This window comes from Oncorhynchus kisutch, unplaced genomic scaffold (assembly GCF_002021735.2).
Source record: "Oncorhynchus kisutch isolate 150728-3 unplaced genomic scaffold, Okis_V2 scaffold772, whole genome shotgun sequence".
Classification (NCBI taxonomy): Eukaryota; Metazoa; Chordata; class Actinopteri; order Salmoniformes; family Salmonidae; genus Oncorhynchus; species Oncorhynchus kisutch.
This window is the reverse complement of record NW_022262717.1, coordinates 80,001-101,706: the sequence shown is the minus strand read 5'-3', so window position 1 is coordinate 101,706 and position 21,706 is coordinate 80,001. Positions and strand designations below refer to the sequence as shown.

General features: G+C 42.8%; 1 protein-coding gene across 7 annotated transcripts in view; it reads left to right on the top strand.

Moving 5' to 3' along the window:
- The window catches only part of LOC109884792 (focal adhesion kinase 1-like), a 131,586-nt gene that overhangs the window by 57,388 nt on the left and 52,492 nt on the right, over positions 1–21,706 (top strand). For all 7 annotated transcript variants that reach the window (XR_004207680.1, XM_031816292.1, XM_031816295.1 and 4 more), the window contains exons 8-13: positions 4,288–4,428; positions 4,644–4,721; positions 4,906–5,013; positions 5,594–5,711; positions 6,883–6,925; positions 9,440–9,501. Coding sequence is in view for 6 of the 7 variants with exons in the window: in XM_031816292.1 (XP_031672152.1) it covers positions 4,288–4,428; positions 4,644–4,721; positions 4,906–5,013; positions 5,594–5,711; positions 6,883–6,925; positions 9,440–9,501 (550 nt within the window). In the remaining variant the exon portion in view is untranslated. The remainder of the gene's footprint in view (positions 1–4,287; positions 4,429–4,643; positions 4,722–4,905; positions 5,014–5,593; positions 5,712–6,882; positions 6,926–9,439; positions 9,502–21,706) is intronic.

The window sequence follows — 21,706 nt, the reverse complement described above, 5'->3', positions numbered from 1 at the left end:
GTTTGTTGTTTTGGCTCTGTTCTCCAGCACTTTGAATTTGAAATGATACAATGTCTATAAGGTTAAAGTGCAGACTGTCATCTTTAGGGTTTTCATCCATATCAAACTGTTTAAAAATTACAGCACTTTTTCTACATAGTCCCCCCATTTTAGGGAACCAAAAGCATTTGGACAAATGTATTTATAAGTGTATTAAAGTAGTCAAAAGTTGTGTATTTGTTCCCATAGTCCTAGCATGCAATGACTACATCAAGCTTGTGTCTCTACAAACGTGTTGGATGCTTTCGCAATTTGCTTTGGTTGTGTTTCAGATCATTTTGTGCCCAATATAAATGAATAGTATTGTAAATACTTTTATTGTAAAGAAGAATAGATATATGTTTCTTAACACTGCTACGTGAATGTGGATACTACCATGATTATGGATAATCATGAATGAATCGTGAATAATGATGTGTGAGAAGGTTACAGACGTACCAAGATAATACCTCTTACCCGGTTCACTTCCATGCTCACCGAAGACCGTGATAATACTCCATTCTGCTGGCTGTTTGAGAGGCTTTAGGAGCCACGTTGATGGTATGGACAGAATCCACTTTGAGAAGCAACTCCTTGCTTAAGTCCTCCTTCCATTGTTGATAGCCGTGGAAGTTCTTAGGGATGAAATGTGCCCCAAAGATTGCTGATTGACGATTAGACGCCCAATTCGCCCGCCTCATTCTCACAAACTTATCCAACTTATTAGGACGTTTTTCATTGTGTGCAAAAAACTTCACCAAACTATAAACTTCACTAAACACTAAAAGGTTGATCAAAAGGAGATGAGTAAAAATGCAGTTGATAGCTTGATAATGTTACTGTCTTTACACCTACGAACAAACCCACGAGGGCGGATACGAAGGCTGAGCTTGGCTTTGTATTTCCCCACCGTGTGACCCAGGAGGACACGAAGGCTGAGCTTGACTTTGTATTTCCCCACCGTGTGACCCAGGAGGACACGAAGGCTGAGCTTGGCTTTGTATTTCCCCACCGTGTGACCCAGGAGGATACGAAGGCTGAGCTTGACTTTGTATTTCCCCACCGTGTGACCCAGGAGGACACGAAGGCTGAGCTTGGCTTTGTATTTCCCCACCGTGTGACCCAGGAGGACACGAAGGCTGAGCTTGACTTTGTATTTCCCCACCGTGTGACCCAGGAGGATACGAAGGCTGAGCTTGACTTTGTATTTCCCCACCGTGTGACCCAGGAGGACACGAAGGCTGAGCTTGGCTTTGTATTTCCCCACCGTGTGACCCAGGAGGACACGAAGACTGAGCTTGGCTTTGTATTTCCCCACCGTGTGACCCAGGAGGACACGAAGACTGAGCTTGGCTTTGTATTTCCCCACCGTGTGACCCAGGAGGACACGAAGGCTGAGCTTGGCTTTGTATTTCCCCACCGCGTGACCCAGGAGGACACGAAGGCTGAGCTTGGCTTTGTATTTCCCCACCGTGTGACCCAGGAGGACACGAAGGCTGAGCTTGGCTTTGTATTTCCCCACCGTGTGACCCAGGAGGACACGAAGGCTGAGCTTGGCTTTGTATTTCCCCACCGTGTGACCCAGGAGGACACGAAGGCTGAGCTTGACTTTGTATTATAGTGGGTTAGTTTAATGAGTTGGGGTGAGCTGTATGCCTCCCCCAGTGCTATAATTTGGTTAGTTAGTTGTTATAGCGGGTTAGTTTAATGAGTTGGGGTGAGCTGTATGCCTCCCCCAGTGCTATAATTTGGTTAGTTAGTTGTTATAGCGGGTTAGTTTAATGAGTTGGGGTGAGCTGTATGCCTCCCCCAGTGCTATAATTTGGTTAGTTAGTTGTTATAGCGGGTTAGTTTAATGAGTTGGGGTGAGCTGTATGCCTCCCCCAGTGCTATAATTTGGTTAGTTAGTTGTTATAGCGGGTTAGTTTAATGAGTTGGGGTGAGCTGTATGCCTCCCCCAGTGCTATAATTTGGTTAGTTAGTTGTTATAGCGGGTTAGTTTAATGAGTTGGGGTGAGCTGTATGCCTCCCCCAGTGCTATAATTTGGTTAGTTAGTTGTTATAGCGGGTTAGTTTAATGAGTTGGGGTGAGCTGTATGCCTCCCCCAGTGCTATAATTTGGTTAGTTAGTTGTTATAGCGGGTTAGTTTAATGAGTTGGGGTGAGCTGTATGCCTCCCCCAGTGCTATAATTTGGTTAGTTAATTGTTATAGCGGGTTAGTTTAATGAGTTGGGGTGAGCTGTATGCCTCCCCCAGTGCTATAATTTGGTTAGTTAGTTGTTATAGCGGGTTAGTTTAATGAGTTGGGGTGAGCTGTATGCCTCCCCCAGTGCTATAATTTGGTTAGTTAGTTGTTATAGCGGGTTAGTTTAATGAGTTGGGGTGAGCTGTATGCCTCCCCCAGTGCTATAATTTGGTTAGTTAGTTGTTATAGCGGGTTAGTTTAATGAGTTGGGGTGAGCTGTATGCCTCCCCCAGTGCTATAATTTGGTTAGTTAGTTGTTATAGCGGGTTAGTTTAATGAGTTGGGGTGAGCTGTATGCCTCCCCCAGTGCTATAATTTGGTTAGTTAGTTGTTATAGCGGGTTAGTTTAATGAGTTGGGGTGAGCTGTATGCCTCCCCCAGTGCTATAATTTGGTTAGTTAGTTGTTATAGCGGGTTAGTTTAATGAGTTGGGGTGAGCTGTATGCCTCCCCCAGTGCTATAATTTGGTTAGTTAGTTGTTATAGCGGGTTAGTTTAATGAGTTGGGGTGAGCTGTATGCCTCCCCCAGTGCTATAATTTGGTTAGTTAGTTGTTATAGCGGGTTAGTTTAATGAGTTGGGGTGAGCTGTATGCCTCCCCCAGTGCTATAATTTGGTTAGTTAGTTGTTATAGCGGGTTAGTTTAATGAGTTGGGGTGAGCTGTATGCCTCCCCCAGTGCTATAATTTGGTTAGTTAGTTGTTATAGCGGGTTAGTTTAATGAGTTGGGGTGAGCTGTATGCCTCCCCCAGTGCTATAATTTGGTTAGTTAGTTGTTATAGCGGGTTAGTTTAATGAGTTGGGGTGAGCTGTATGCCTCCCCCAGTGCTATAATTTGGTTAGTTAGTTGTTATAGCGGGTTAGTTTAATGAGTTGGGGTGAGCTGTATGCCTCCCCCAGTGCTATAATTTGGTTGGTAGAATACATTTCTATTCTGATTTCAGATTTAAATAGCAGAGAAGTACACAAAGTTTTTCTGTACGTTTTTGGGAAAGAGTTCAATTCTGAAAACAGACGTTTATATTAACAGTTTTGCACTTTTCATGTAGCCTCATTTGGGCCAGCTAATAGCCTTTCCACCGATCACGCAACATTATGGACTAAACGTTCAAATCCTGTTGCTGCAGGATTATTTAGCTTCGGCAATACTGGTCAAATTACGATCCTACATATGTATGTGTAAGACACAGTAACTGAGAATAACTGGTATCAGGCTTTGATTTATGAAACACCATGAATGATACCGAGGTGCAACTGAAAATGTATGGTTCACTCAGTAGGCTTTGTACACTAATTGAGCAGACTGACAGAGATGAATTTGTTGTGTAGAGATGTGCACAGGAGAGCACTCATACAGGATCCCAGAACCCATCATGTGACTAATTACCTTAATTGTTGTTATCCATTTAGGCGGTTCATAATTGATGCTCCTCCAAGTTAATATTTGCATAATTAGAACATCTTGTTTTTTTACCCATTTCAGATTCGTGTAAATGCTTTCAAGGATCAAATGAAGTGTCGTCATCCTAGAAAATCAGATTAGATTCAGCAATTTATCTTTTCCACTTTTTGAATTTCAAAGGATAGATTTGTGATTTGTTTGTGATTTTTCTTTGGAATGCTTGTAATTAGTGAGAGTGATGGGAGGAGAAGGTGCAGAGACAGATAGAGTTTCTGCTTTCACAGGATGCAGATGATCTTATTGTCATGACTCATTATTGAGCTGTGGTGTCAGAGACTCCTGGTGTGGATGTGTCTATGAGTCATCTGATAGGATGCTGAGGAATGACTCTTCTAAGGAATAATAATGCTCAGAGTAGACTTTGTGTTGAGAGTCAATCCAACCACGTACTGTATGATCATTTAGTTGTTTTGGTAATCACTATTTGTAGGTGTAGCCTTATAATTGATAAGGATGTTCAATTTTTCCTACCCTCAGTCTTTATTTGTTGTTAGTAACTTTCTTCTTACCAAGACATGTAGGAGTCCTTACCCTTTGTATCTCTCTCTCTCCACTCTCCAAGGCTAAACCACTAAGGAAACTCATCCAGCAGACCTTCAAACAATTTGCCAACCTAAATGATGAACAGAGCATTCACAAGTTCTTTGAGATCCTGTCTCCCATTTACAGATTCGACAAAGAATGTTTTAAATGTGCCCTTGGGGTAAGTAGGCTAGTGATAGACGCTTCACTATCCCACTGTGATAACGGTTGGCTGTCCTCAGGGAAACCCTGGCTGGCAGGGTTCCAGATAGGAAGAGCTCAGCTCAGTAGCCTTCATGACGTGTTTTACAGTGACACCTGCTGGGCATATCAAACACTGTTGCTTCTTTCATCTGTCTGTCTGTCTGTCTCTGTGTCCATCTCTCTGTATTCTAGTCCAGTTGGATTATCTCTGTGGAGCTTGCCATTGGACCTGAGGAGGGCATCAGCTACCTGACAGACAAAGGCTCTACTGTGAGTTACTGCCTTTCCTTTATTCACCTTTTATTCACATTCTTCTGTACATTTTGTACAATTACATTTCCTACCCCATTTCCTTCCTACCTTATTCAGTCGTTCAGTGATGTTCAGGCTAGCCAGGAAGATGATAACCACCATGGATGTTTCGTTCTGTGCTTTCTGTTCTGTCTGTGTTCAGCCGACACATCTGGCCAACTTCACCCAGGTACAGACCATCCAGTACTCCAGCACGGAGGACAAGGTGCGCCAGGGGATGCTGCTGCTCAATGTGGCTGGAGCCCCTGAGGTACCGTGTGTGTGTGTGTGAGCATGTATGAGTTCAGTAACATGCCCTGCAGTGGCCTCAGTGAAGTTATTTCCAGCACTGTGGCTGGTTGACAGATGAGGAACTCTGAGCAGTAAACACTTGAATGACCACTAAGGGATTCTCCACCCCTGATACTAGCAAAACATACTCCTCCCTGCATGGGTTCTTCGATGGACTGTGTGTGTGTTTGTCCTCTCACTTCTCTCCTTTGATGTGCTGTGCTTTGTCCTAACTGGAGGAGGTAGCCCTGCTGATGAAGCCTCTTTGTTGTCTAACTGTGTCTGTCTGACTGTCTGTCTTTCTGACTGTCTGTCTGTCTGTCTGTCTGTCTGTCTGTCTGTGTCTGTCTGACTCTCTAATGGTGTCTGTCTGACTCTGTCTGTCTGTCTAACTCTGTCTGTCTGTCTGTCTGTCTGTCTGTCTGTCTGTCTGATTGACTGTCTGTGTCTGTCTGTCTGTCTGTCTGTGACTGTCTGTCTGTCTGTCTGTCTGACTGACTGACTGTCTGTCTGACTGTGTCTGTTTGACTGTCTGTCTGTGTATCTGTGTGTGTCTGCAGCCTCTGACGGTGACCACAGCGTCTCTGAACACGGCAGAGAACATGGCGGACCTGATAGATGGATACTGTCGCCTGGTCAACGGAGTCTCCCAGTCCTTCATCGTCCGCGTTCAAAAGGGTACGCTAACACTGCTGCTGACACCTTTACACTGAGTGGAGGGGTTTTACACACACCCACAATATCAACAGGATCTGGATAACAACAAGGCCGACACAGAGAAAGAGGGAACGTCTGAAAAACAGTGAGCAGACGTTCCCCTTTTCTCTATGCAGTGGAAGTACAGACTGACATGCTGCTGTGTTGTGTACTGTGGACAATGGACATGACTGTGTTAGAGCAGTGGTGGAAAGAGCTCCAGACTCCACTGCACTGAGGCTGGATTGTAGGCTCACAGAGTGATAGATGTAATAGGATTTATTTGACCTTTACTTATACAGGTGTGTCCATGAAGAACACATTGTTATTTACAATGACGACCTGTCAAACACATCAATACACGTCTATATTCACATCAATTACCAAATACACATCTACATACACATCAATTACACAATACACATCTATATTCACATCAATTACACAATACACATCTATATACACATCAATTACCAAATACACATCTATATACACACCAATTACACAATACACGTCTATATTCACATCAATTACCAAATACACATCTATATACACACCAATTACACAATACACATCTATATACACATCAATTACCAAATACACATCTATATACACACCAATTACACAATACACATCTATATTCACATAAATTACACAATACCCATCTATACACACATGAATTACACAATACACATCTATATACACATCAATTGCACAATACACATCTATATACACATCGATTACACAATACACATCTATATACACACCGATTACACAATACACATCTATATACACATCAATTACACGATACACGAAAAGCAAACCCAAAAGGTAAAACATAATCATACGAAACATATCCATTCGTCAGTAAGTGAGCCCACATTCATCCACGACTTCATATGTTTTGTAACTGATTTTCATTTCAGATTATAGGTGTGGTAATAATGTTGTAATTGGCATAATGTTTTTCCAGTAAGACTCTTCTCTGCTTTAGGCTCATAAATGAAAGAATGTTACATATTTGATGTCTCATATTATGAAATGATATTAATAATGATGAATGTGTGACTGTGGGCATTAGAATGGATCCTGTTGATGGGCTGTAACTGTACAGCTAACCCGACATCTAACTCCCTTTAACAATCACCAACAGAGGGAGAGAGAGCGCTACCTTCCATCCCAAAGTCCACCCCGAAGTAAGTACATGTCTCTCTCTATCCTCTATCTCTCTCTCCTCTATATCTCTCTCTCCTCTATATCTCTCTCTCCTATCTCTTCTCTCTCTATCCTCTATCTCTCTCTCCTCTATATCTCTCTCTCCTCTATCTCTCTCTCCTCTATCTCTCTCTCCTCTATATCTCTCTCCTATCTCTTTCTCTTCTCTCTCTATCCTCTATCTCTCTCTCCTCTATATCTCTCTCTCCTCTATATCTCTCTCTCCTATCTCTTCTCTCTTTCTTCTATCTCTTCTCTCTCTCCTATCTCTTCTCTCTCTATCCTCTATCTCTCTCTCCTCTATATCTCTCTCTCCTATCGCTTCTCTCTTTCTCCTATCTCTTCTCTCTTTCTCCTCTATCTTCTATCTCTTCTCTCTCTCCTATCTCTTCTCTCTCTATTCTCTATCTCTCTCTCCTCTATATCTCTCTCCTATCTCTTCTATCTCTTCTCTCTCTATCCTCTATATCTCTCTCTCCTATCTCTTCTCTCTTTCTTCTATCTCTTGTCTCTCTATCCTCTATCTCTCTCTCCTCTATATATCTCTCTCTCCTCTCTATCTCTCCTCTCTATCTCTCTCCTCTCTATCTCCTCTCTCTCTCCTCTATATTTCTCCTCTCTATCTCTCTCCTCTCTCTCTCTCTCTCCTCTCTATCTCTCCTCTCTCTCTCTCCTCTATCTCTCCTCTCTATATCTCTCCTCTCTATATCTCTCCTCTCTATCTCTCCTCTCTATCTCTCCTCTCTCTCTCTCCTCTCCATCTCTCCTCTCTATCTCTCTCCTCTCCATCTCCTCTCTCTCTCCTCTCTATCTCTCCTCTCTATCTCTCTCCTCTCTATCTCTCCTCTCTATCTCTCTCCTCTCTATCTCTCCTCTCTCTATCTCTCTCCTCTCTATCTCTCCTCTCTCTATCTCTATCTCTCCTCTCTATCTCTCCTCTCTCTCTCTCCTCTATCTCTCCTCTCTATATCTCTCCTCTCTATATCTCCTCTCTGTATCTCTCCTCTCTATCTCTCCTCTCTATCTCTCCTCTCTATCTCTCCTCTCTATCTCTCCTCTCTATATCTCCTCTCTCTATCTCTCCTCTCTATCTCTCCTCTCTATCTCTCCTCTCTCTATCTCTCCTCTCTCTATATCTCCTCTCTCTATATCTCCTCTCTATCTCTCCTCTCTATATCTCCTCTCTCTATATCTCCTCTCTATCTCTCCTCTCTATCTCTCCTCTCCTCTATCTCTCCTCTCTATATCTCTCCTCTCTATATCTCCTCTCTCTATCTCTCCTCTCTATATCTATCCTCTCTATCTCTCATCTCTATCTCTCCTCTCTCTATCTCTCATCTCTATCTCTCCTCTCTCTATATCTCCTCTCTCTATCTCTCTCCTCTCTATCTCTCTCCTCTCTCTCTCCTCTCTCTATCTCTCCTCTCTATCTCTCCTCTCTCTATCTCTCCTCTCTCTATATCTCTCCTCTCTATCTCTCCTCTCTCTATATCTCCTCTCTCTATATCTCCTCTCTATCTCTCCTCTCTCTCTCCTCTATCTCTCCTCTCTCTATATCTCCTCTCTCTATATCTCTCCTCTCTAGCTCTCTCCTCTCTATATCTCTCCTCTCTATCTCTCTCCTCTCTATATCTCCTCTCTCTATCTCTCCTCTCTCTATCTCTCCTCTCTCTATATCTCCTCTCTCTATATCTCCTCTCTATCTCTCTCTATCTCTCTCTCTCCTCTCTCTCTCTCCTCTATCTCTCCTCTCTATATCTCTCCTCTCTATATCTCTCCTCTCTATATCTCTCCTCTCTCTCTCTCCTCTCTCTCTCTCCTCTCTCTCTCTCCTCTCTATCTCTCCTCTCTATCTCTCTCCTCTCTATCTCCTCTCTCTCTCCTCTCTATCTCTCCTCTCTATCTCTCTCCTCTCTATCTCTCTATATCTCTCCTCTCTATATCTCTCCTCTCTATCTCTCTCCTCTCTATCTCTCCTCTCTCTATCTCTCTCTCTATCTCTCCTCTCTCTATCTCTCCTCTCTCTATCTCTCCTCTCTCTATCTCTCCTCTCTATCTCTCCTCTCTCTATCTCTCCTCTCTATCTCTCCTCTCTCATCTGGAAAGTTTCTTCCAGGCAGCATATCATGTTTCAGTCAGGTGCTCTGAAAACCAACACAAGCCTTGCTCCCCTCCTACCGCTTCTTTTTGGCAGAATCATGAGGATTTTCTCTGACCCTGTTTTGAGTCCCCGCCCCTCTGACCCCCCAACCCTTTAACCATATCCTATTGGAAGTACTGATGGGCCTACTTATCGGGATCCCCCAGCAGCACCCCTGCCAAACATGCCCTGCCAGTGAATGGAATGGTCCTGGAACTGTCTAACAGAGCCCAGTCATAGTGCCACAGTGTGGACAGGCCAGTCTGTCTTTCTGTTCTGTTGTCTGGTGACTGGAGAAACCATCCTTTCACAGGGAAATGTACAGCACTCATCTGTTCAAACCTGTATTCCACAGAGTCTCCAACCATGAGAAGCGTCTGGATGGGGGGGTCCGGACAAGGGTTGCATGTGTCTCAGGTAGGACCTTCTCACTCTCTCTTTTCACGTCTCCTGGGTTTGGGGTCGGATGAGGTTTGGGGTCGGATGAGGTTTGGGGTCAGATGAGGTTTGGGGTCAGAAGAGGTTTGGGGTCAGAAGAGGTTTGGGGTCAGAAGAGGTTTGGGTTCAGAAGAGGTTTGGGTTCAGAAGAGGTTTGGGGTCAGAAGAGGTTTGGGGTCAGAAGAGGTTTGGGGTCAGATGAGGTTTGGTATTGTCCTGGGACTGTGAAGCTGTTGATACGTTGTCTTGTTGGGCTTTGCCATGGTAACAAAACAGTTTTCCACACAGAAGCCTTTACTGAAATGAGTATCTGCCATGTTAACTATCCCATAATTGACTGGTTTATTAGCGCATGCAGTGGTGACAGACAGGATGCAGAGATGTCAGTAGAATACTTGTGATGATTGACAGCCCATCAGTCAGCTAGATGTCTGACATGTACTTTGATATGAGCACTCTGATGCTCCGGTGGAGCGGAACACATAGTATGAGTAGAATAGTGAAAGTACATATGGCTCCCTCTTCCTACACAATGTTCACCACATCCTAGTGGGCTGTTGAAGCACCATACAAGCTACATTACAGGTTATAGTCTTCTGGTCCTATCTGGCGATGCCTAGGTTGAGTCCCAAATGGGACCCTATCCCCTTTACAGGGCACTATTTTTTACCAGGTTCCATAGGGATCCGGTGATGTGGTTTGTTGGTGATCTAGCTGATATATTGGTGCAGTCTGGCCTAGATTTAGGTTCACATTTTTTTTGGGGGGGGGGGTTAATTTATTGGCACCTGTAAAACATCACTATGAATCAACCATCAGTCTGTTATCAGACGGCTCTGTAAAACATCACTATGAATCAACCATCAGTCTGTTATCAGACAGCTCTGTAAAACATCACTATGAATCAACCATCAGTCTGTTATCAGATGGCTCTGTAAAACATCACTATGAATCAACCATCAGTCTGTTATCAGATGGCTCTGTAAAACATCACTATGAATCAACCATCAGTCTGTTATCAAACGGCTCTGTACAACATCACTATGAATCAACCATCAGTCTGTTATCAGACGGCTCTGTAAAACATCACTATAAATCAACCATCAGTCTGTTATCAGACGGCTCTGTAAAACATCACTATGAATCAACCATCAGTCTGTTATCAGATGGCTCTGTAAAACATCACTATGAATCAACCATCAGTCTGTTATCAGACGGCTCTGTAAAACATCACTATGAATCAACCATCAGTCTGTTATCAGACGGCTCTGTAAAACATCACTATGAATCAACCATCAGTCTGTTATCAGACGGCACTGTAAAACATCACTATGAATCAACCATCAGTCTGTTATCAGACGGCTCTGTAAAACATCACTATGAATCAACCATCAGTCTGTTATCAGACGGCACTGTAAAACATCACTATGAATCAACCATCAGTCTGTTATCAGACGGCTCTGTAAAACATCACTATGAATCAACCATCAGTCTGTTATCAGACGGCTCTGTAAAACATCACTATGAATCAACCATCAGTCTGTTATCAGACGGCTCTGTAAAACATCACTATGAATCAACCATCAGTCTGTTATCAGATGGCACCTGTAAAACATCACTATGAATCAATCATCAGTCTGTTATCAGACGGCTCTGTAAAACATCACTATGAATCAACCATCAGTCTGTTATCAGACGGCTCTGTAAAACATCACTATGAATCAACCATCAGTCTGTTATCAGACGGCTCTGTAAAACATCACTATGAATCAACCATCAGTCTGTTATCAGACGGCTCCGTAAAACATCACTATGAATCAACCATCAGTCTGTTATCAGACGGCACTGTAAAACATCACTATGAATCAACCATCAGTCTGTTATCAGACGGCTCTGTAAAACATCACTATGAATCAACCATCAGTCTGTTATCAGACGGCTCTGTAAAACATCACTATGAATCAACCATCAGTCTGTTATCAGACGGCTCTGTAAAACATCACTATGAATCAACCATCAGTCTGTTATCAGATGGCACCTGTAAAACATCACTATGAATCAATCATCAGTCTGTTATCAGACGGCTCTGTACAACATCACTATGAATCAACCATCAGTCTGTTATCAGACGGCTCTGTACAACATCACTATGAATCAACCATCAGTCTGTTATCAGACGGCTCTGTAAAACATCACTATAAATCAACCATCAGTCTGTTATCAGACGGCTCTGTAAAACATCACTATGAATCAACCATCAGTCTGTTATCAGATGGCTCTGTAAAACATCACTATGAATCAACCATCAGTCTGTTATCAGACGGCTCTGTACAACATCACTATGAATCAACCATCAGTCTGTTATCAGACGGCTCTGTAAAACATCACTATGAATCAACCATCAGTCTGTTATCAGACGGCTCTGTAAAACATCACTATGAATCAACCATCAGTCTGTTATCAGACGGCTCTGTAAAACATCACTATGAATCAACCATCAGTCTGTTATCAGACGGCTCTGTAAAACATCACTATGAATCAACCATCAGTCTGTTATCAGACGGCTCTGTAAAACATCACTATGAATCAACCATCAGTCTGTTATCAGACGGCTCTGTAAAACATCACTATGAATCAACCATCAGTCTGTTATCAGACGGCTCTGTAAAACATCACTATGAATCAACCATCAGTCTGTTATCAGACGGCTCTGTAAAATATCACTATGAATCAACCATCAGTCTGTTATCAGATGGCACCTGTAAAACATCACTATGAATCAATCATCAGTCTGTTATCAGACGGCTCTGTAAAACATCACTATGAATCAACCATCAGTCTGTTATCAGACGGCTCTGTAAAACATCACTATGAATCAACCATCAGTCTGTTATCAGACGGCTCTGTAAAACATCACTATGAATCAACCATCAGTCTGTTATCAGACGGCTCTGTACAACATCACTATGAATCAACCATCAGTCTGTTATCAGACGGCTCTGTAAAACATCACTATGAATCAACCATCAGGACCAGGCCAATGGCACAAATTACACCCAAGGTTACATTTCACCAGCCAGCCAAGTACTGTCTGGCTCTGGCAATACATCCTCACCCCACAGCACCTCATCTATCAACTCAACACTGTGTCAGTGGGCACAGGCCTGTGTGTGTGTGGACGTGTTTAACTATTTAACTCATAGTAAACAAACAAACATTTGAACAACTGGGGGCATATTGTTAGTCTCCACAAGGTCAAATGCTATTTCTAGGAGGTTTAGGGTTAAGATTAAACTTAGTGTTAGAATTACTTTAAGGGTTAGGAGCTAGTGTTAAGGTTCGGTTTTTGGGTTAAGGGTAATGTACGGATTATTATAATATATATTTTTTTAACATTTATTTAACTAGGCAAGTCAGTTAAGAACAAATTCTTATTTACAATGACGCCCTATCGGGGCGGCAGGGTAGCCTAGTGGTTAGAGCGTTGGACTAGTAACCGGAAGGTTGCAAGTTCAAAACCCCGAGCTGACAAGGTACAAATCTGTCGTTCTGCCCCTAAACAGGCAGTTACCCCACTGTTCCTAGGCCGTCATTGAAAATAAGAGTTTGTTCTTAACTGACTTGCCTAGTTAAATAAATAAAGGTAAAATAAATAAATAAAAATCGGGGGGAACAGTGGCCTTGTTCAGGGGCAGAACGACATATTTTTACCTTGTCAGCCAGGGGATTCGATCCAGCAACCTTTTGGTAACTAGTCCAATGCTCTAACCACTAGGCTACCTGCCACCCCAGGGGTTAGGGTTAGGGGTTAGGGTTAGGGGTTAGGGGAAATAGGATTTTGAATGGTACTGAATTGTGTGTCCCCACAATGTTACTGTAGCTGTGCAAGACTGTGTGTGTGTGTGTCCTCTCCTTCCTATCTCTCCAGTTTAAATGTCACAGAGCTCTTCCCCCAGTCTCCTGCCCACATCACAGTAGAATGTTAATGACTACTGGGTGAGTGTCAGATAAAGAGCTGATTGAGAGGGTGGATGGAGCAGGGAGGAGCAGGGTGGAGCAGGGGACAGACAGGCCTGTGTGCATATGGTCCCATTGACACAGCACACTCAGAACGAATAGAGGGATGCTTGTGTGAAACTCGAGTCCCCCCATATGATCATGATGGTACTGGGGAGAAGTCTTGTTGTGGCACCCTATTCCCTATATAACGGCACCCTATTCCGTATATAGTGCACTACTTTGGACCCTAGTTGAAAGTAGTGCACTACATAGGGAATAAGGTTCTGAAGACCCTTGCTAGATATGCTCAGGCATCACTGTAGTTAAATGTATTGTCATGTTGTATAACTCTCTTATTCTCTGTCATTACCTTGTCATTATAACACGATAAGGTTGTGCAAGGTTCAGTTGATATAGTTCTGATGCAGAATGTTTAGATGTGTCACGTTCGGACCTTTATTTTCCTATGTTTTGTCTTTATTTAGTATGGTCAGGGCGTGAGTTGGGTGGGTTGTCTATGTTTTGTCTTTATTTAGTATGGTCAGGGGCGTGAGTTGGGTGGGTTGTCTATGTTTTGTCTTTATTTAGTATGGTCAGGGCGGGAGTTGGGTGGGTTGTCTATGTTTTGTCTTTATTTAGTATGGTCAGGGCGTGAGTTGGGTGGGTTGTCTATGTTTTGTCTTATTTAGTATGGTCAGGGCGTGAGTTGGGTGGGTTGTCTATGTTTTGTCTTTATTTAGTATGGTCAGGGCGTGAGTTGGGTGGGTTGTCTATGTTTTGTCTTTATTTAGTATGGTCAGGGCGTGAGTTGGGTGGGTTGTCTATGTTTTGTCTTTATTTAGTATGGTCAGGGCGGGAGTTGGGTGGGTTGTCTATGTTTTGTCTTTATTTAGTATGGTCAGGGCGTGAGTTGGGTGGGTTGTCTATGTTTTGTCTTTATTTAGTATGGTCAGGGCGTGAGTTGGGTGGGTTGTCTATGTTTTGTCTTTATTTAGTATGGTCAGGGCGTGAGTTGGGTGGGTTGTCTATGTTTTGTCTTTATTTAGTATGGTCAGGGCGTGAGTTGGGTGGGTTGTCTATGTTTTGTCTTTATTTAGTATGGTCAGGGCGTGAGTTGGGTGGGTATTCTATGTTTTGTCTTTATTTAGTATGGTCAGGGCGGGAGTTGGGTGGGTTGTCTATGTTTTGTCTTTATTTAGTATGGTCAGGGCGGGAGTTGGGTGGATATTCTATGTTTTGTCTTTATTTAGTATGGTCAGGGCGTGAGTTGGGTGGGTTGTCTATGTTTTGTCTTTATTTAGTATGGTCAGGGCGTGAGTTGGGTGGGTATTCTATGTTTTGTCTTTATTTAGTATGGTCAGGGCGTGAGTTGGGTGGGTTGTCTATGTTTTGTCTTTATTTAGTATGGTCAGGGCGTGAGTTGGGGTGGGTTGTCTATGTTTTGTCTTTATTTAGTATGGTCAGGGCGTGAGTTGGGTGGGTTGTCTATGTTTTGTCTTTATTTAGTATGGTCAGGGCGTGAGTTGGGTGGATATTCTATGTTTTGTCTTTATTTAGTATGGTCAGGGCGTGAGTTGGGTGGGTTGTCTATGTTTTGTCTTTATTTAGTATGGTCAGGGCGTGAGTTGGGTGGGTTGTCTATGTTTTGTCTTTATTTAGTATGGTCAGGGCGGGAGTTGGGTGGATATTCTATGTTTTGTCTTTATTTAGTATGGTCAGGGCGTGAGTTGGGTGGGTTGTCTATGTTTTGTCTTTATTTAGTATGGTCAGGGCGTGAGTTGGGTGGGTTGTCTATGTTTTGTCTTTATTTAGTATGGTCAGGGCGTGAGTTGGGTGGGTTGTCTATGTTTTGTCTTTATTTAGTATGGTCAGGGCGTGAGTTGGGTGGATATTCTATGTTTTGTCTTTATTTAGTATGGTCAGGGCGGGAGTTGGGTGGGTTGTCTATGTTTTGTCTTTATTTAGTATGGTCAGGGCGTGAGTTGGGTGGGTTGTCTATGTTTTGTCTTTATTTAGTATGGTCAGGGCGTGAGTTGGGTGGGTATTCTATGTTTTGTCTTTATTTAGTATGGTCAGGGCGGGAGTTGGGTGGGTTGTCTATGTTTTGTCTTTATTTAGTATGGTCAGGGCGTGAGTTGGGTGGGTTGTCTATGTTTTGTCTTTATTTAGTATGGTCAGGGCGTGAGTTGGGTGGGTTGTCTATGTTTTGTCTTTATTTAGTATGGTCAGGGCGTGAGTTGGGTGGATATTCTATGTTTTGTCTTTATTTAGTATGGTCAGGGCGTGAGTTGGGTGGGTATTCTATGTTTTGTCTTTATTTAGTATGGTCAGGGCGTGAGTTGGGTGGGTATTCTATGTTTTGTCTTTATTTAGTATGGTCAGGGCGTGAGTTGGGTGGATATTCTATGTTTTGTCTTTATTTAGTATGGTCAGGGCGTGAGTTGGGTGGATATTCTATGTTTTGTCTTTATTTAGTATGGTCAGGGCGTGAGTTGGGTGGGTATTCTATGTTTTGTCTTTATTTAGTATGGTCAGGGCGGGAGTTGGGTGGATATTCTATGTTTTGTCTTTATTTAGTATGGTCAGGGCGGGAGTTGGGTGGATATTCTATGTTTTGTCTTTATTTAGTATGGTCAGGGCGTGAGTTGGGTGGGTATTCTATGTTTTGTCTTTATTTAGTATGGTCAGGGCGTGAGTTGGGTGGGTTGTCTATGTTTTGTCTTTATTTAGTATGGTCAGGGCGTGAGTTGGGTGGATATTCTATGTTTTGTCTTTATTTAGTATGGTCAGGGCGTGAGTTGGGTGGATATTCTATGTTTTGTCTTTATTTAGTATGGTCAGGGCGGGAGTTGGGTGGGTTGTCTATGTTTTGTCTTTATTTAGTATGGTCAGGGCGGGAGTTGGGTGGGTATTCTATGTTTTGTCTTTATTTAGTATGGTCAGGGCGTGAGTTGGGTGGGTTGTCTATGTTTTGTCTTTATTTAGTATGGTCAGGGCGTGAGTTGGGTGGGTTGTCTATGTTTTGTCTTTATTTAGTATGGTCAGGGCGTGAGTTGGGTGGATATTCTATGTTTTGTCTTTATTTAGTATGGTCAGGGCGTGAGTTGGGTGGGTATTCTATGTTTTGTCTTTATTTAGTATGGTCAGGGCGTGAGTTGGGTGGGTATTCTATGTTTTGTCTTTATTTAGTATGGTCAGGGCGGGAGTTGGGTGGATATTCTATGTTTGTCTTTATTTAGTATGGTCAGGGCGGGAGTTGGGTGGGTTGTCTATGTTTTGTCTTTATTTAGTATGGTCAGGGCGGGAGTTGGGTGGGTATTCTATGTTTTGTCTTTATTTAGTATGGTCAGGGCGTGAGTTGGGTGGGTTGTCTATGTTTTGTCTTTATTTAGTATGGTCAGGGCGTGAGTTGGGTGGGTTGTCTATGTTTTGTCTTTATTTAGTATGGTCAGGGCGTGAGTTGGGTGGATATTCTATGTTTTGTCTTTATTTAGTATGGTCAGGGCGTGAGTTGGGTGGATATTCTATGTTTTGTCTTTATTTAGTATGGTCAGGGCGGGAGTTGGGTGGGTTGTCTATGTTTTGTCTTTATTTAGTATGGTCAGGGCGGGAGTTGGGTGGGTATTCTATGTTTTGTCTTTATTTAGTATGGTCAGGGCGTGAGTTGGGTGGGTTGTCTATGTTTTGTCTTTATTTAGTATGGTCAGGGCGTGAGTTGGGTGGGTTGTCTATGTTTTGTCTTTATTTAGTATGGTCAGGGCGTGAGTTGGGTGGATATTCTATGTTTTGTCTTTATTTAGTATGGTCAGGGCGTGAGTTGGGTGGGTATTCTATGTTTTGTCTTTATTTAGTATGGTCAGGGCGTGAGTTGGGTGGGTATTCTATGTTTTGTCTTTATTTAGTATGGTCAGGGCGTGAGTTGGGTGGGTTGTCTATGTTTTGTCTTTATTTAGTATGGTCAGGGCGTGAGTTGGGTGGGTATTCTATGTTTTGTCTTTATTTAGTATGGTCAGGGCGGGAGTTGGGTGGGTATTCTATGTTTTGTCTTTATTTAGTATGGTCAGGGCGTGAGTTGGGTGGGTTGTCTATGTTTTGTCTTTATTTAGTATGGTCAGGGCGTGAGTTGGGTGGGTATTCTATGTTTTGTCTTTATTTAGTATGGTCAGGGCGTGAGTTGGGTGGGTATTCTATGTTTTGTCTTTATTTAGTATGGTCAGGGCGTGAGTTGGGTGGGTATTCTATGTTTTGTCTTTATTTAGTATGGTCAGGGCGTGAGTTGGGTGGGTATTCTATGTTTTGTCTTTATTTAGTATGGTCAGGGCGTGAGTTGGGTGGGTTGTCTATGTTTTGTCTTTATTTAGTATGGTCAGGGCGTGAGTTGGGTGGGTATTCTATGTTTTGTCTTTATTTAGTATGGTCAGGGCGTGAGTTGGGTGGGTTGTCTATGTTTTGTCTTTATTTAGTATGGTCAGGGCGGGAGTTGGGTGGGTATTCTATGTTTTGTCTTTATTTAGTATGGTCAGGGCGTGAGTTGGGTGGGTTTGTCTATGTTTTGTCTTTATTTAGTATGGTCAGGGCGTGAGTTGGGTGGGTTGTCTATGTTTTGTCTTTATTTAGTATGGTCAGGGCGTGAGTTGGGTGGGTTGTCTTTGTTTTGTCTTTATTTAGTATGGTCAGGGCGTGAGTTGGGTGGGTTGTCTATGTTTTGTCTTTATTTAGTATGGTCAGGGCGTGAGTTGGGTGGGTTGTCTATGTTTTGTCTTTATTTAGTATGGTCAGGGCGGGAGTTGGGTGGGTATTCTATGTTTTGTCTTTATTTAGTATGGTCAGGGCGTGAGTTGGGTGGGTTGTCTATGTTTTGTCTTTATTTAGTATGGTCAGGGCGTGAGTTGGGTGGGTTGTCTATGTTTTGTCTTTATTTAGTATGGTCAGGGCGTGAGTTGGGTGGGTTGTCTATGTTTTGTCTTTATTTAGTATGGTCAGGGCGTGAGTTGGGTGGGTATTCTATGTTTTGTCTTTATTTAGTATGGTCAGGGCGTGAGTTGGGTGGGTATTCTATGTTTTGTCTTTATTTAGTATGGTCAGGGCGTGAGTTGGGTGGGTTGTCTATGTTTTGTCTTTATTTAGTATGGTCAGGGCGTGAGTTGTGGTGGGCAGTCTATGTTTTGTCTTTATTTAGTATGGTCAGGGCGTGAGTTGGGTGGGGTTGTCTATGTTTTGTCTTTATTTAGTATGGTCAGGGCGGGAGTTGGGTGGGTTGTCTATGTTTTGTCTTTATTTAGTATGGTCAGGGCGTGAGTTGGGTGGGTTGTCTATGTTTTGTCTTTATTTAGTATGGTCAGGGCGTGAGTTGGGTGGGTTGTCTATGTTTTGTCTTTATTTAGTATGGTCAGGGCGTGAGTTGGGTGGGTATTCTATGTTTTGTCTTTATTTAGTATGGTCAGGGCGTGAGTTGGGTGGGTATTCTATGTTTTGTCTTTATTTAGTATGGTCAGGGCGTGAGTTGGGTGGGTATTCTATGTTTTGTCTTTATTTAGTATGGTCAGGGCGTGAGTTGGGGTGGATATTCTATGTTTTGTCTTTATTTAGTATGGTCAGGGCGTGAGTTGGGTGGGTTGTCTATGTTTTGTCTTTATTTAGTATGGTCAGGGCGTGAGTTGGGTGGGTTGTCTATGTTTTGTCTTTATTTAGTATGGTCAGGGCGTGAGTTGGGTGGGTTGTCTATGTTTTGTCTTTATTTAGTATGGTCAGGGCGTGAGTTGGGTGGGTTGTCTATGTTTTGTCTTTATTTAGTATGGTCAGGGCGTGAGTTGGGTGGGTTGTCTATGTTTTGTCTTTATTTAGTATGGTCAGGGCGTGAGTTGGGTGGGTATTCTATGTTTTGTCTTTATTTAGTATGGTCAGGGCGTGAGTTGGGGTGGGCAGTCTATGTTTTGTCTTTATTTAGTATGGTCAGGGCGTGAGTTGGGGTGGGCAGTCTATGTTTTGTCTTTATTTAGTATGGTCAGGGCGTGAGTTGGGTGGGTATTCTATGTTTTGTCTTTATTTAGTATGGTCAGGGCGTGAGTTGGGTGGATATTCTATGTTTTGTCTTTATTTAGTATGGTCAGGGCGGGGAGTTGGGTGGATATTCTATGTTTTGTCTTTATTTAGTATGGTCAGGGCGTGAGTTGGGTGGGTATTCTATGTTTTGTCTTTATTTAGTATGGTCAGGGCGGGAGTTGGGTGGGTATTCTATGTTTTGTCTTTATTTAGTATGGTCAGGGCGTGAGTTGGGTGGATATTCTATGTTTTGTCTTTATTTAGTATGGTCAGGGCGTGAGTTGGGTGGGTTGTCTATGTTTTGTCTTTATTTAGTATGGTCAGGGCGTGAGTTGGGTGGATATTCTTTGTTTTGTCTTTATTTAGTATGGTCAGGGCGTGAGTTGGGTGGGCAGTCTATGTTTTGTCTTTATTTAGTATGGTCAGGGCGTGAGTTGGGTGGATATTCTATGTTTTGTCTTTATTTAGTATGGTCAGGGCGTGAGTTGGGTGGGTTGTCTATGTTTTGTCTTTATTTAGTATGGTCAGGGCGTGAGTTGGGTGGGTTGTCTATGTTTTGTCTTTATTTAGTATGGTCAGGGCGTGAGTTGGGTGGGTATTCTATGTTTTGTCTTTATTTAGTATGGTCAGGGCGTGAGTTGGGGTGGGCAGTCTATGTTTTGTCTTTATTTAGTATGGTCAGGGCGTGAGTTGGGGTGGGCAGTCTATGTTTTGTCTTTATTTAGTATGGTCAGGGCGTGAGTTGGGTGGGTATTCTATGTTTTGTCTTTATTTAGTATGGTCAGGGCGTGAGTTGGGTGGATATTCTATGTTTTGTCTTTATTTAGTATGGTCAGGGCGGGAGTTGGGTGGATATTCTATGTTTTGTCTTTATTTAGTATGGTCAGGGCGTGAGTTGGGTGGGTATTCTATGTTTTGTCTTTATTTAGTATGGTCAGGGCGGGAGTTGGGTGGATATTCTATGTTTTGTCTTTATTTAGTATGGTCAGGGCGTGAGTTGGGTGGGTTGTCTATGTTTTGTCTTTATTTAGTATGGTCAGGGCGTGAGTTGGGTGGGTTGTCTATGTTTTGTCTTTATTTAGTATGGTCAGGGCGTGAGTTGGGTGGGTTGTCTATGTTTTGTCTTTATTTAGTATGGTCAGGGCGTGAGTTGGGTGGGTATTCTATGTTTTGTCTTTATTTAGTATGGTCAGGGCGTGAGTTGGGGTGGGCAGTCTATGTTTTGTCTTTATTTAGTATGGTCAGGGCGTGAGTTGGGGTGGGCAGTCTATGTTTTGTCTTTATTTAGTATGGTCAGGGCGTGAGTTGGGTGGGTATTCTATGTTTTGTCTTTATTTAGTATGGTCAGGGCGTGAGTTGGGTGGATATTCTATGTTTTGTCTTTATTTAGTATGGTCAGGGCGTGAGTTGGGTGGATATTCTATGTTTTGTCTTTATTTAGTATGGTCAGGGCGTGAGTTGGGTGGGTATTCTATGTTTTGTCTTTATTTAATATGGTCAGGGCGGGAGTTGGGTGGATATTCTATGTTTTGTCTTTATTTAGTATGGTCAGGGCGTGAGTTGGGTGGGTATTCTATGTTTTGTCTTTATTTAGTATGGTCAGGGCGGGAGTTGGGTGGATATTCTATGTTTTGTCTTTATTTAGTATGGTCAGGGCGTGAGTTGGGTGGGTATTCTATGTTTTGTCTTTATTTAGTATGGTCAGGGCGTGAGTTGGGTGGTTGTCTATGTTTTGTCTTTATTTAGTATGGTCAGGGCGTGAGTTGGGTGGGTTGTCTATGTTTTGTCTTTATTTAGTATGGTCAGGGCGTGAGTTGGGTGGATATTCTATGTTTTGTCTTTATTTAGTATGGTCAGGGCGTGAGTTGGGTGGGTTGTCTATGTTTTGTCTTTATTTAGTATGGTCAGGGCGTGAGTTGGGTGGATATTCTATGTTTTGTCTTTATTTAGTATGGTCAGGGCGTGAGTTGGGTGGGTTGTCTATGTTTTGTCTTTATTTAGTATGGTCAGGGCGTGAGTTTGGGTGGGTTGTCTATGTTTTGTCTTTATTTAGTATGGTCAGGGCGTGAGTTGGGTGGGTTGTCTATGTTTTGTCTTTATTTAGTATGGTCAGGGCGTGAGTTGGGTGGGTATTCTATGTTTT